The following is a 15662-nucleotide window of genomic DNA, read 5'->3' as shown; positions in this document are numbered from 1 at the left end:
GAATACACACTGTAGTGCAATGGATATGATTTCTACTGGGTTGCACTGTCTCTTTCTCTTTTGGCCTTAAAGTAAAGAGTATTTGGAAGGGAATAGATTTTTAATTTTTGTTCCCTTTTGAAATTGTCTTATTGATCTGTTGGAACATAAACAAAACAAAAAACAAACAAACAGAAAAGAGAAAAAGAAAACTTTGTTGTTAGATCATCCTGTTTTCTTTCACAGACTATGTAAGAACTCAAACATTTTTTTATTATTTCTGAGGGCAGTTTTTAAAGGAAAAATAAGATGCATTAGGAAAAGAATGTGTTTGTGGAATTACTTTAATGCCATTGGGAAGATCTGTAGGTATGTGGGTCTGACTAGACAGAAACTCTCTTGCATGTTATCTTCTCTATCTTCTTCATTTTTGAGCACTGCTGAGCAGCTTGGGCCTGTGTATAGTTGCAGCATCCAAAGCTTGCAACAACCCCTCTCAGTCTTATCTTTAAATCCTGTGCATAAAATGCCACTTTTTCAGTGTAACTACTCTACTTTACTGTCCCTCAATAGGACATGTGCTTTAGCCTCCTGTTTCTCAGCAATGTTTTAACATGAACTTTGAGAAGTACTGATCTTCTTGTAATAACAAAAAACTTAAGAGTGCTGTCTGGAGGTAACTCCTTACAAGCTCCACATTTTTCTCTTGTATAAGAAGGGCTTGAGAGGGGGCTTCAGCTGCTTCTCTTGCTGCTTGTAACTGAACATGCTTTCATCCAGCTTTGCATGGTTATATAAAGAAACATAAATGTTGGTTAATTGAAAAAGTGGTCTTGCCTCTGGTATGTTCTGGTAATGTCTGATTTTTATCAGTATCTTTGACTGTGTGGGAAGGTTGAAGGGGGGAATGTCAAGGTGGACTGTGCATAAAGTATGTCACTGTGATATAGCTGTAAGAAAAGACAGGTATGTGTCAGGGAGAAGAGGAAGGCCTGTTTGACCAAGCAGGTAGTCAGGAAGTGGGGAAAGTACATGCATTTTAAATAAGGTTATGAGAAGTTAAAGCAAGTAATGCACTCTTGATTTCAATAATTGCTCTGGGAACCTAAGGAGCTCCTTCTTCTAAGGCAAAAGGCTTAACCAAGGAAGGAAGACTGCAGTAACATGAACTATTACTATTTTCTTTCTGCTTCTGGCAGGCTAATGAGTCAAATAGAACTGTCAAAAACTACAGAGTCATCTCTCATTGCATTGCTTTGAGAGAGGCCGAGAGTGGTCTGATTTGGAGATGTCTAAATATCTTTTGTAAGCTGATACATGGTAATGGTAATTCCAAGGCAAAGTTTCCTGAAAAGAAGTCGTAAATGTAGAGCAGAATAATGAAACTTCCCTGTGAAGTTTTGGGTTTGCATTACACCTCAGAAATGTGAAATTGGATCAGGCTGTATTCCTGCTACACAGAGGTGGCAATAACACCAAAAGCTTTCTGTCTGTTGTTTGCCATGATGTAAAATGTTCCTTAGCTAACACTCAGCATGAGAGGATGAGCCTCCACTAAGTTCTGGACTCTCTCAGATAGGTGCCACCATGTTTTTCCCATTCCACAAAAAAGATATAAGCATGTTTGCTTGGTGGCAAGCTGCGTTGAATAATCTTAGCACTAGAGTACCACAGCAGCTTTAGCTGGGCTGGATCTGTGTTTCTTCCAAATAATCAGACTCTACACCTTTTACAAAGAAAAGCAAAATTCTTGTAGCCTGAGTGGACTCCTTTTTTGCTGACATGGTGAAAATGTATGCCTTTTTCTCATTAAAATGAGATAAATAAATAAAATGGAGCAAAAACTGTAGCTCCATTTTCAGTTTTGAAATTTAAATGCTGCTCAGTTTTCTACTAAAACAATAACTTCTGAGAACTCGGAGCTTAGAAAAAGACTGCAATAAGATTAAAAGTAGCCTTAATCATATTATAGGCCTAAAAATAAGGATTTAAGAAATAATATTGTAATGCTTTTATTTGCTCTTTGAGATTCCAGTCAAAAGCACAGCACCTCTTCTATAACATAAAGTATTTCAGAGATTTAATTTCTCTAATGCAAGAGTTGCCTTTTTATTTCCTCTGAAAAATGTAGATGTTAAGGTAAAAGCAAATATGATAGAAGCACCTGCATAAGACTGATGTAAATTCAGGGAGGATTGAATTTTGGAGAAGAGAGAACTAGGAATTAGGTTAATCTCCAATAGAAAGTATGGTCACATTGTTCAAAGTGCCAGCTATGCACAAGAGAAGCCTTCTGCCTCTGTTGAAACATTGTGATTGCTAGCCTAGGAAGTAGCCTGATTCTGAAACTTACTGAGCACTCACCAGAACTTACTCTGACTGGAAGAGATCCTTAGATCTTGCCTCAAAATAGGATAAAAATAGTCTGAAAGGATAGTGGGTTTGTTTTCTTTAATGGCATGTAGTAGGAGAATGTGTAGCAGTATCTATAGACCAAGCTAAAACAGATTAACCAAATGGGGCCCAATTCTTTTTTGTGGACAAAGTTTGGGACCAATATTTTGACTGATAAGGGTATTAGAGATGAAAGGCAAATCAAACTCAGGGAGCATTTACTGTTACTCTCTGTTATACTGCTAAATATGGCAGGAAAATCGGCTGAGAATAAAAAAAAAAGTTAAGCAATTGGAATCCAAGTGGATTAGCAAATGAGGTTTGTTTTGACATTTTGTGCACATCTTTGTCTTCATGTAACTTGAATGCATTCTGTGTTTTCTGATTGGTTTGGGGGTTTTTTGGTTGCTTCTTTTTTTTTTAATAGATACCGAAGGTGTAAATGGAAGAGAGGAGTCTATGAACCTTAATGATGCTGATGAAGGATTTTCATCGGGAGCTTCCCTCAGCAGCCAGCCAGCTGGGACCAAACCTCTATCCTCTGTATCCCAGAAGGGCAGCTTAAGGAAAACAGCAAGTGGGCGTTCTGCTAAGGAGAAAGAAACCTCTTCTGCAGCAAAATCCAGTGAGAGCCCTCAAGATTCAGTAGCTCGAAAGCAGTACACGCACCAGTCCTCTGACCTGGATGGAGATATAATTGAGATGTCACCTACTAAGAAACACCTCAGCCTGCCCGCTGGGCAGGTGGTGCCAAAAGCCAACAGTTTGGGCCTGATCAGGACCGCCAGTGCTTCCTCCAGCAAATCATTTGACTATGTGAATGGCAGTCAAGCAGGCTCCAGTGCTGGAGCTGGTACAGAGGGTTTTACCAGTCTAGCAGCTGGCAACACCAATCGGTTTTCAACTATCAGCCTACAGGAGGACCGGCTAGGCCAGGCTGGGGAAGGTAAAGATCTCCTTTCCCCAGGAGCTCCCCTAACCAAGCAGTCTCGATCTCCAAGTTTCAATATGCAGCTGATATCCCAGGTGTAACTTTGACTCCCTTCCTTAGTATTCCCTCTTCCCCCTTAATCCCTGGCAAGTTCATCCTTAAGCAAAACATGAACCATCATCCCACAGTGTGAAAATACTGACTGTTGTGATCTCGTTTGATTTGGTTTAGCTATCATACTGTATTACTGAAACAGCAATAATTCTTCCCTCACCTTCATCCTCCTTCCCCCTTGTAAACATGGTTGTGAAGCAGTATATAATGTACTGTATGCCTTTGTCCATGCCTTCCTTTCTCCTTGGGTGATGTGCAATCCATCGTAGGCTGATCAGTCCCATTTCAACACTGTGAGACTGGAGACACCGGCAGAAATGGTGAATGTGATCCCTATGAGATGATGCTTTGGCTTTGTTAAGAAATAGAAACGGGTTTGTTTTCTTGGTCTACAGTACTGCAAAGACTACTGGATCCTGACTTGTCTTTCTCAGAACCAGGAGTGCCTCAGAGATTCTAGTGTGACTTTGGACCTCTCTGAGTCTGTGCAATCAATTCTGGGGAGGGGATCGTCATTGCTGCTCCTGGCTGCCTACAGCACTTTTTTCATTAAAATGAGGGTAGTTTTTCCTTGACTGCCCCCAGTCTCTCATCCCAGAAGCTTTTGATGTTCAGCAACTGAGACATGCGTATTAAGAAGCTGTTTTCCCTCGGAGAGAGGATTCTAGGTTGATAATGTAGGTTACAATGCACTTCTAATGGCGTTGTAGCCATTTTTAATGTTATGTCTTCCCCTCCAGGACACAGGGTCATTCTGCATTTAGACTAAAAGTTACACACCACCATGCTGTTAAAGCAATTTGTTTTTAAGTGGGAAGGAAACAGTACTTCCCCAGGAAATAATTGCTAGCTCTGCTTCATTTTTGTTGTTGCTGTTGTTGTGAGGTGCTGATCACTGAATTGAAAGGTGTATTCGGGTAAAGCGTATTTCTCAGGCTGCTGTCTTTTTTGTCATGGCTGTTGGGACACCCCCACCCATTTCAGCTGCTTTCTCAATGTCCCTGAATTCAATGACAGAGTCATTTGAGGAATCCTGCAGTCCAGACAGACCATAATCTCAAGGTGCTGTCTCAGGGATAGACACAAGTGTTTGCTAGAAACACTGAAGCTTCAGTGTGAAATGCTTTTCTAGCAATGCCATTTGTGCAAAGGGGTACTGACAGTCCTTTTTTTTTCCCCAGAAGGATCACACTTCATTGCCTTGGTATATATATTCTTTTGAGGTTTTTTAACTCTTATTTTTATGGATTGGCCCTACTCTGGAAAATACAGAACTCGTGCCATTGAGCCAAGCCTCAAATGTGTGTGACTTGTATATGGGCACTGGCTGGTACTTACGTTAGAGGACACTGCTTAGAAGCACATTTCTGGTTACACTGGAGAATGCTTGGCACTCTTTCTCCATCTCTCTGTCTCTTTTTGGATTGACAGAAAAGAGTTCATCCTCTCTGCTTAAGTCCTGTATGATATCGTGGAAGTTTACAAACTGTAAACCCACAGGAAACAGTTACGATTTTTATGTGGGCACTTTGGTTTTACTGTCACTGTGAAGGATAAATGTAAGCAGTTACAAACAGCAGGCTCTCTTTGAATGATACTCTTTAAGGTACTCAGAACGATGAATGACATGGTGTGGTATTGCTGATAGATGATTTTAGTGTGGATTTTTTTAATGCTTTATTTCAAATAGATTTTTTTTTAATTTACATTAGAAATCATTAAAATATTTGAAGGGGTTTTTGTGGTTTGATGAGTCACTTTGGTAGCCTAATCTTCATATCATACAGTCAAAGGTCAAAGTGAATTTAGTGGCACCTGATGTGGAAAATCAGGTAAAGAGTAAATAGACTCCTCAGAAGGAAAACCTGACAGTTTCTAAATGGAAATTAATTTTTAAGGTCCACCAGTCATGCACGGGTGGAATGAAGGCAAAGCTGAGATGAAGCTACAAGTCTTACATTTCTGTAAAAATGTCAAAAGTTGTATATGCTTAAACTCTTCTCTATAAAATAAAATTTCCTAGTGGAGACAATTGGTAAGTCATGACTGGAAATACCAAGTTTATACTTTGTAGAGACTATTAAAAAAGGAATTTTACTTAAATATTTGGGAAAGAAAAGGTCAGGAGAATCAGCTAATTTTCTAATAATCAATTAAATTTAGTATTTTATGAAGTAAAGTTGTTCATTAGCAATGTTCTCTACTTTATATGTTTGTCATTAGATGAATTCCTCCAGAAGTTTTAGGACACTTAAATTGACATCAGGTCAAATTTTACAACCTTTTTTTTAAAGCTATGTTTTTTTGTGGGGTTCCACACTATGAAAACTATTTCAGGAAAGTGAGACAGCTTTACTGGCTTCAGATAGGGAAGTCAGATGTACATGTGTAAATTCAAATTGGCAAAAACCTCAGTCAAACTACCTTAAAAATATTTTTACACTTCTCATTTTGATCATGTGCCTTTTGTTACGGTTTCATTCATTATATTTTGGTTTATTCTTGTGTGTATATACCTACTCCATATCAGTCTTTTTAAAGAGTTCAAATTTATCCCTGTAAAAAAATTACGTTTTCTAGGTGCTGATGTGGTACATTCATGACTTTGCAAAAATTACCCTTTTAATGCAATGTTCCAGTTGTGGGAGCTTGTTTTGTTGTTTTTCAGCCAAGTACTGTTGAACATTTACCTTACAAGTCAAGTCATCACAAGTATCTACAAACCAGCTGTAGTACCAGGCTCTGCAGTGCTGTGTATCATCTTTATCATCAGTGCTTCTAGACGTGTCTCAGGTTATGCTAGGGTGTGTCAAGATCATAGCAAAATCTTTATACACCATGTTCAGTACATTCCAAAGTGCTGTGGCAGAAATAAAATTAGAAGTGTCTGGGATATGGGTGGAGGAAATAATCTGCTGGGTTTCTGATTATATATGCTAAATATTAAACAAAGTACAAAGCATACTTAAATTTTCTGACACCTGTGACGAATGTTTAGACTTAAATCAAACGTCCTTATCCTAAATTCACTCTGCTGTCTCTTCTTTTAGAACATTTGGTACTTGAGGCACTAGATTTAGATTTCCACACTGTTTGAGTGCAACTGCAGCATTATAAAAAGACAAGAAGCAGAACACTATGATTTTTCCCTCCATATGAGTGCATGCATGCACATACGTGCAATTCTTAAGTGAGGAAGGGTGGATTCTATATTCTGATGTATACATATACTTCAGTAGGGAAAAATGAAATATTCCTTGATACACATCACAATATGCTGCCATTTTGCAACTAATTTTTTTGACTTTGTAGTTTTAAGAAAATGCGAAATGTTGGGATTGTGAACTCTAGCTTGATTATCTATTTCAGGGATTTATTTTAAGCAGCTTTTTGGTTGGAAAAGTTTTTGAAAGGTGAACCATATTTTCATTCTGCAGAGAGCAAAGTGATGAAGTAAAAATACCTATTAAAAATAATGTTGCAAAATGACTGTTTAAATTGCTGTACTATCCCTATAGTTTTCATTTGGAAAATTTCCTAAAATGGATACTTCCGTATCAGTTTTAAGTGCAGATTTCTTTGAGCACCCTTTCTGATGTGAATTTGAAGTTTTTTAACAGCATACTTCATTCTGTAGTGCTGAACATCATGTTGCAGCCAGTAAGCATTAGGTCTAGTATTTGTAGTTTGCAAGTGTGTTGGTCTTAAATGCATTTCCAACATACTCCACTAGCTTTAACGTAATTAAAGTCATCAAAATAGTGAGTAAAAACAGATGTTTTCTGACAAAGTATTTATTTGCACTACTTATGAATACTGGAGTTTACTGGGACAGGGTTTTTTCTCACCATGTGAGGTTTACTTGTGTGTGAGTAGGTACATACATTTGTCACGTGTTGACAATCAATTGCCTCAACTGTGTGTATACTGTATGTAAATAGGAACGTATTTTTCAAGATTAAGGGGGAAACCTGCATCTTAGTGGTGGTAAAGCTACTCTGCAGTAAGGTGACCCCAACTCTGCTTTTTGTCTTCAGATACTGTGTGGTTTGTTTTACTTCTTTAATGAAGTTTCTTAGTGTTCTTGGAAAATTGTAGCTCCAGGGAAATTTTCCTCGATATTTAATGTATAACATGTTCAGAGAATTATATTTTGAAAAATTGATTTTGGAATAGATTATTCTATGCTATGGCTGTATTTTAACCTAAGAGTTTGAACTTGTCCTATTTTATCATGAACCAATGGCTATCTCCTTTAAGTGTTCAGCATTTTAACTTTGGTCACAAACCAGACATTTTTGTTTATCTTGGCTTACAGATTTAAATGAATTTGAAGACTAAGAGATAATCAAGAATAACTTTTTGAATAATTCATAAAAATCAAGCTGTACAGTATAGCTACTGTGCTCAGTAATCCTAGAGGAAGTGTGGAAAATACAATGGAATATGTTTGAATGAAATGTATGTACTGCACACAGAACAAAAATACTTTGATGTTAGTAGATCTAATAATCTCATCCTTAAATTCTCTCATTGCCAAAGATATTGCTACCTTGGCATGTGTAATGTAACATTAAAGCTATTAGCTAGGAGTCATTTGTAACAAGCATTTATATCATGGGAATAGTTTTCATCAGAAGAGTAAACGTGCCCCTTTTATTTCAGTTTCTTGTTTAGGATAATTGCAGGACTGAAGTTGAAAATATCACACCTTTTCAAGCATGCAAAGCAAACAAGCCAGATCCTCTGAACTTGTATCACTTTCTTGATTTACATAATTTTTCAATATTTTATATTAAGTATTTTAAATGCTATTTGTTTCTAGCATATGGGCCTTAATCTCTGATCATTTTTTTTTTCCTCATTGGCACTTGGATAAACTTTGCTGTTGAAAGCTTTTCTGTAGGTGATTCAGGGTAGTAAATCATGACATGGGTGTTGTGTTTGTGAATACGTGTATCAGTCTGTCAAAATTTCTGTCATGACCATCTGAAGAGACAAAATACTTCCCTGCCTCTTCCACAGTGGTGGAGGATGGTGGTGAGCTGTAAGCAACTTGGTTTGTTCCTGAAAACAGTAAGTTGATTTTGCAAGACTGATATTTATGAGGTTTTCCACATAGTCATTATGAAATTTTATTTAAAATAAATCTTGGAACAAGATTTTAGAACAACAGCCAACCATATTAGATAAACTTGCCTAGTAAGTTTGTCAAGTGTCAAGGCCTATGATATTAAAAGTTTAGAAGTAAGCTGTGCAAGTTTTAAGAGTACCTTACAGCTTCAAGAAAAGGATTTAGTAAAAATCTATCTTTTATTAACCATCTGTATTTGAGATTTAATGAAAAAAACCACAATTTTTGCATCCATCCTTTTACTTATTTTCCTCAAGGATATACCTCTCCTGAATTTATTTTTAACAGTGTTCATCAGATTTTACCAAAGGTAGTATCTGAGGGACCAACTGGATTTAAAATGGGTCCATAAATGATCCCTTCTGTCACAAAGGATTACTAAGGTTTTCCTGAGGAGCTGTTGATGGGAACAGATGTATATTAAACCTTTGTATCTGTACAATAAAACGTTGCCCTACATTTTAGCTTGTGCATGATGAGCAGAGTGATGAGATCAAGTTTTATTGACCAGCTACTTGGTTATGAGCTCCCAGTATTTTACAGTCTGTATGATTTAAGCTGTTTTAGAGAAGACTGTCTTTGCGTTCTGATACAACTTTTTAATGAGTGATTAATAATCTATTCAGGAGTCAAAATTTAAATTGCTTGAAAATGTGGTTTAGAATTCTCACAGGTTTTGATTTTAGAGGGTAAAATGATCAGGGGAGATTTCTGTTTAGAAGTATCTGCTGGTAAAGTGTCTCTATGGTGCTTTGTCATGGAAACTTCCTTACAAAATCAGTAGTGAATCCTGTGTGTTTGAGTCCTCATCCTCCCCAGAACTGATCACAAAACAAAAAGTAGAGCAACCTTTTACCTTTAGTTCTAAAAACAGGTACTTGGGCGTAACAGAAGTACTGGCTATTGACACTGTTCTTTCTGTTCAGACAATTACTGTTGTTGTGCTACAATTTCATGTTATTAGTTTATGAAAAATGCAAGTAGTAAAAACTTTGTGGCTTCAAGTATACAGTAGATGTGAGTTAACAATCACTCAGGATAAATCAACATGTCAAAGTATTAATAGATTCCTAGTACTGGGGTGTGTGGTGTGTGTGTGTGTGTGTCAGTGTTCAATGATTACTTTGAAACAAGACTTCTGTTTTCTTGCACATAGTACATACTTTAGGGGTGGATATTACTAGCTGGTTATTTATGGACAAATATCACATGATGAAATAAACCAGTCATTTAACACTTTTTTTCATATTGAAGATTCCAGGAAAAAGCTAATAAAGATTTTTAATAATCCGCTACTCTTAATACATTTTAGATTTACTATGGTATCTTTTATTTGCTATTAAAAGACCCCAGCAACTAAATTGATATATACCCCATGCTGCATTTTTTAAATTTGTAATTCCTGTACTTGACAATTAGTTTTTTGATCTGTTTTTGTCCTTGTAAGATTACAGGACTTGCTCTCTGTTTTACTATCAAAAAGAAACATTCTGCAAGGGTTAAAAGATTATTTTCTTACTTTTTTCGTCATACCAGGTTTGTTTCTCTGAAGTAATGTTTCTGAGGATTTTTACTACTTTAGCATTATGTAATCTCATAGAAGGAGCATAAGCAGCACGTAGCCCACTTGTTGTGGACACACAGGCTGGGCAAAAGGACACAGCTCGGTGGTGTGAGCCCCTCTTGGCCAGCACAGCCCTGCTTGCTGGTGTGAGCCCCAGACGTTTGAGATTCGGTACTGGTGAAGGACTAAATCAGACAGGTTTTTAATAACCGTGACCTCTGCTGTACGATGTCCTTTAACCTGGGGACCAGGGAAAGTCTTCATTCTTAGTCCTGAAGAAGGCACGTATTGAAGATCATGTTATTGGTGCATGTAAGCCATTATCTTAACTGTCTTACTGAGCTGGTTCATGCTGTTGACTTGTTGAAATGTGAAATGTAGTTACTATTGACTTTGTAAATACCTGCCAGAGAAGAAATATAATTATTTTAAATCATTGTAAATAGAGATGTATAAAACTCGACACAATCTGCAATGCAGAAAGAATTATATATATATAAATATATAAAGATGTTAAATAAATATCGTGCTGTTTCTGAACAGAAATGGATGCTCTGTGGATTGCTGGTTTTTAAGGTGTGGTTCGGGCTGCGGAGGGGTTTCTCCGGGGCCCGGAGCTGTGAGGGGGCTGTGGCGGCGCCGCTGTTCCCCTGCGGGGCTCGCGGCGGCTTCGGTCGCCACAGCGACCCCGGGCACGAGCCCGCCAAGCGCGCGCGTGCCGGCGGCGGAAGTCCCGCCCCGCGGCCGAGGCGGGCTGGGAGCAGGGCGCGGGTTGGCCGCGGCACGGGTCGCTCAAGGCGCGGCGCCCGGGCTGGCTGCCTCGGGGCGGCCGCTGGCTGGCACGTGAGCCCGGTTCCGCCTCCTGCTGCCACCGCCTCTGCCGGGGCGCGGGGAGCGAGCCCCGGTCCTGCAGGAGCGGCGCCGTGAGGGGTCAGGCGGGGCCGGTCCGCTCCCCCCGGCGGCAGCGCCCCCCGGCGGCGGGGCCGCGCCCACGTGAGGGGCGCCGCCATGAGCCGTCCTGAGGGCACTCGCAGCGGCCGCCGCTCCCTGCAGGTGAAGTTCGTGCCCGACGAGGACGTTCTCAAGCACATCGTCGACGACACAGGTACAGCCGGTCCGGGGCATAACCCAGCCCAGGGCGCCGGGAGAGGGGTCCGATCAGCCGCGGTGCTCCCGAGAAAGAGGCTCTACAACACCAGAGCTGGGTGCTGCAGAGCCTCGCAGAAGGACGAGGCCTCCGGAGTCGTTCTGCCTCGCTGACCCCTCCATGGAGTGTGTCTGTCCCAGCCCGGCACTGGGCAGGCTGCGGGCGGGGCGGTACGAGCTCTCGGTACGAGCTCCCCCAGCAGCAGCGTGTACCGGGGGCCAGGGCAGCGGCACGGGCAGCCGGGAAACTGCTCGGGCCTGACGCGGTTAAACACTCGCACAGTCAGAGCGGAACGAGGCTCCGGGTGTATGCCATAGGAGTGTTATGCAGAAGTTCTGACTACTTTTAGGGTGGGAAACATCTGTGGAGATGCTTAAAACTTGCCAGTACAAGGCACGGAGCATACAGTTCAGACTTCAGTGCTGATCCTGCTTTGAACAGGTCATGCAGACCGTCTCCAGAGGGCTCTCAGCCTAAATTCTCTCTAAATTCTGTCAGTGTACTGACAGCCTACAGGAAAGGTATTTTCCAATTGCTCCTGTTCTCTAAAAAAACCACGGGTTGACAAGTACTATCCCCTTTGTATGCAATTTGATACTGTAAAGCGTGAGCCACTGTCATTTCTCCCGTTTCTCTCTGTGGAGCTGGTGTTTGCTGAAATGGGTGTCTTGCCCTCATGGACTGCAGGAGCCAGCATTTGTGGTGAAGGAAAGATGAATGGCTGTAGGGTCAGCTACTGACCAGCTGTTCTTTTAATTTGTTTAGTGACTTGCATAACAGGAACCTGGTCTCTAAATTGGGTGGCTGCATACTACTGCAGTAGAAGTAATGAAATAGCAGGAGGTTAAAGCTTTTATTGCAATTCTAGGAACTAAAATACGGAAGGACAAGGCTCAGCTGAGTGTCAGTGTGAAGAGATTTGTGAAGAAGCTTGAGAATATTTCTGATAATGAAGCTCAGGAGATCCTGGAAGAGAAGAACTATATTGCTGCTCTTGGAATATGTGCTCAAGGTATTATCAGGGGAAAACCTAACACAGCTCTGACTTCAGGAGATTCTTGCAGTGTTAGGGTTGTACAGTGTTTTTGAAATTGCTTTTGAGGGCTCAATCTGCACTGTCTGCGCTTGTGGTAACAGGTAGAAGAGAAGATTATGATTCTAGGATTTCATTTTATTTGTTTTGTAACACCTGCAATATAAAGCCACGTAATGAAATGTTGCATTCCATCTTTCTTGGGTTGGGAGTATCAGTGCTTTCAAAATAGCTGCAAGTAACATTTCTTTTCACAGATCCAGTGGGAAATGGCGCAAATATAAGTGGTGGTGAAGTTTACTCATTCCAGACTCCCAAACGCTCCAATAAAATGGCAGAGCTGGGTATGTTTTGCTCTTTTTTCTCTGTGGACTTAGGAGAAGCAAGCAGAAAGTGGGAGTTCCAGAGACGGTGGATCTTTTATTTCAAATAAAGTGCTTGAGCTGGGTTGTCACTCACTTGAAGAATCTTTGTGTGTCCATCACCATCTGAACTTGATTAGTGCTCATTTGTCACAGCTAATGACACATCCTGCAAAGGATGATCTGAGGGAGAGGGGTCATCCTACAGTATCACTATACAGAATCTGCTTTTGGTGCCTCTTAGTTTCTGCTGTGTCTTGGGAAGTTGTGTTTCCTATCTTAGACCTCCTTCTGCAGCAGGGTGGATGTCACTGGTGCTCCTTCTGGAGCTGTGACTCAATTTGAAAACTGAGGGGAGTCATACTGTGACTGTCAGTCCCAGTGTTGTTACAAGGAATGGGCTGTTGGTCATACAATGGTAGGGACTGTTATCAGGATGTGGTGACCTTTCAGATTCACATCAGTCATTCAGCTTCAGCTTGTATTGATAAAGAGTAGGCACAGGTAGATAGTTTCTCCTGGGGAACTGATGTGTTTGCTGTATCTGATGATCTCTTATGTCCAGCTGAGCAGCCTTAAAGGACTAAGTGAGCCTGACCAAACCTTGCTCTAATTCAAAGATGTGAACTCCCAGGAATCAAAACATATGGCCATTGCATCGGCCGTATTTGTAAAATTAATTCATTGATGAGTTCAGCCTTTGAAAATCTTTGCTGAGGAATACAACCACCTTTAGAGTCAGAAAAATCTAGAACTATTTGGTTCCTGAAATAGCTAGGGAATTAATATGTAGAGAGCATTTCAGGTGTAAGGTTCCATTTCTGACTATCCAGAGCTGAAGTTTTGTACCTGGCATGTCTTTCTTTCCCTTCCCCCTGTTTCCTACAGCCTCTGAATTAGCCCAGACACCAGAAAAGAATGTGGCACCTGATTACTCCAAGTGCCCTGAGAAGATGGCCAAAACCCCTCAAAGCAGTAAGTCCTGTGGTGTTTGGGGAACTGAAGCTGGGTGAACAGGGGTTGTGTTTCTCCTTGGGTGGTGGAGTGGATGCTTGAGTTCCAGCTTCTGTCATGCCTAAGTATTCTAGTCAGGTTAACACCATGGGCTGAGCTGTTTGACGTGTGTGGCCCGTGCTTTACCTGGGTGTCAGATCTCTTCTTCTGCCCTGCTGCTCTAGAGGAAACTGAACTTCTCTCTCATCTGTTGCTGTGACATTTAACGACTTCCTCTCTATTCAACAAAAATACTTGCACTTGAGAGAGTTATGAGCTAGGCTGGTGTGTGAAACACCGATTGGGCAAGACTGTGTGTGTGTTCCTGTGTAAATTCACACTTTATTATATAATATTGAACACCTAGTGCTGCAGAGAGAAATACTGATGGGAGAAGTCAATGCAGGTCAACACTGGCAAGAGCATGCGCATTTGTGCTTGGAAATGGAGTCTGATGTGCTCAGGGAGAGCACATTAGCTAATTTTTCAGCCTCCTTCCTGGCCTCCCAAAGCTGTGACCAAGAACTAAAAGCTGCCTTCTGTGGTAATAACATTGACTCCTTTGTGAACTGACACAGGCAGGCTGCTGGAGCCAACACAAACTCACAGCCAGAGTGCAAGCAGTAAATTTATTTCTGTTATCTTCCTGAAGCAACACCTGGGCAGAGGGACATGAGTGGAGATGTAGGCACTGAGTGGAGATGCAGACACCCTTATGTGTGGTTCAGTGCTGGAACCAGCCTGCTGTTCACACTGGTCTGTCAGCAGTTTTGCGCATGTGGCTTATCCCCATCCTGTGATCTTCACTGTGTTCTGATCTTCTCTGTACCAAGACAGGGTGCTCAAGACTGTCCTTTAGGGTGCCTTCAAGCCTACCAAGCACCTATGTTGTCTATAAACAGATATTCTACTTCCCAAAGCATACACAGGGTGAACAGCAATAGACATGTTATTCTGCACTGCCATTTGAGTCTTTGCTGTCTTCAGCTGCATGGTCACTTGAGCATATTTACAACTCTCCTTGCCAGTTTTTCACTTCTAGCCCATTCCTGCTAGCAACTCTTTTTTCTCCCTTGCCTACCTAGTGAGGAACTAGTGTCTTTCCTCATAGGATTAACTATCCAGGGAGCTGATATTCTGGTGCAGTGTACCTTTGAACAGTGAATGCCTGTTATTCTAGTGGACCATCTTGTGCCACTGTTGAAAATTTGGAGTCTCTACAATGTTGTTTCTTCCTTTTCAGAACATTCAAGTTCAAACAAAGTGCAGCAGAGGGTGAGTAATAACTTTATATTGCTTGGATTTTGTGTTTGGGTTTCTTCCCCACTTGTACTGGCTGATTACTGCAGTTCTGGAAAGGAAGGACCTTGAAAAGCACAATCCACAGTATAGATGTCTCTTCTATTCTAACCAGACAGGAGTAACTCAAGTGAGAACCATTAATCAGGACTAGGGGGTTTGGAGTTGGTGGGCAAATAGTAGGTTTGACATCTTAATTATAACAGGTGAAAACTATTGGCTTGCATCACACAGATAAGGATGCTAGACAATCCCTTAATACACAGTTAAACTCACAGCTTTCCAGTTTCTCACTGAAGGAAGAAACAGCTCTAATTGTAAGAAATGCTGTTAGAACAGGAGTTCCAGAACTGTGATGCTGTTCAGTTTCTTACTTACCATTGGTTTGTAAAGAATAAATTGGGGTCATGGGTGGATGTGGGTTGATGTTGTGTTTTGTGACGCTACAGAGAGATACAGTTCAGAACTGCCAGTTGTGGCTACGGAGTGAAAGAGTTGGCTTTCTGAAATGGTACATCATCATAGCAGAAATGTGTGCACAGCTTTTCTGGTATGAGGTTCCAGGATGAAATACACCTGAAAAAGACATGCTGTTTGGGGATGCCATATTGACTTCTTAATGATTTCACATCCACTTTGTCAGCACCAACAACAGTACTTCAGAAGTATTGCAGGCTTGATCCAGTGTCCGAGTCAGGCACATGCCTTACAC

At 40.9% G+C, this 15662-nt stretch overlaps 1 protein-coding gene across 8 annotated transcripts in view; it reads left to right on the top strand.

The window, feature by feature from the left end:
* LOC134552028 (hyccin 2) overlaps nt 1-15662 on the top strand; it is a 68040-nt gene that overhangs the window by 39549 nt on the left and 12829 nt on the right. For 6 of the 8 annotated variants that reach the window (XM_063400258.1, XM_063400255.1, XM_063400261.1 and 3 more), the window contains one exon: nt 2801-10655. In XM_063400258.1, coding sequence (XP_063256328.1) covers nt 2801-3405 — 605 coding nt within the window. In that variant the 3' untranslated portion in view covers nt 3406-10655. Of the gene's footprint in view, nt 1-2800; nt 10656-10875; nt 11222-12131; nt 12276-12553; nt 12641-13546; nt 13634-14894; nt 14927-15662 lie in introns of those variants that run through there. The other 2 variants (XM_063400260.1, XM_063400262.1) reach the window with 2 other exon arrangements.

This window comes from Prinia subflava, chromosome 6, assembly GCF_021018805.1.
Source record: "Prinia subflava isolate CZ2003 ecotype Zambia chromosome 6, Cam_Psub_1.2, whole genome shotgun sequence".
In the NCBI taxonomy this organism is placed as follows: Eukaryota; Metazoa; Chordata; class Aves; order Passeriformes; family Cisticolidae; genus Prinia; species Prinia subflava.
The sequence above is the reverse complement of the archived record's forward strand: the minus strand, read 5'-3'. Positions and strand labels throughout refer to the sequence as shown.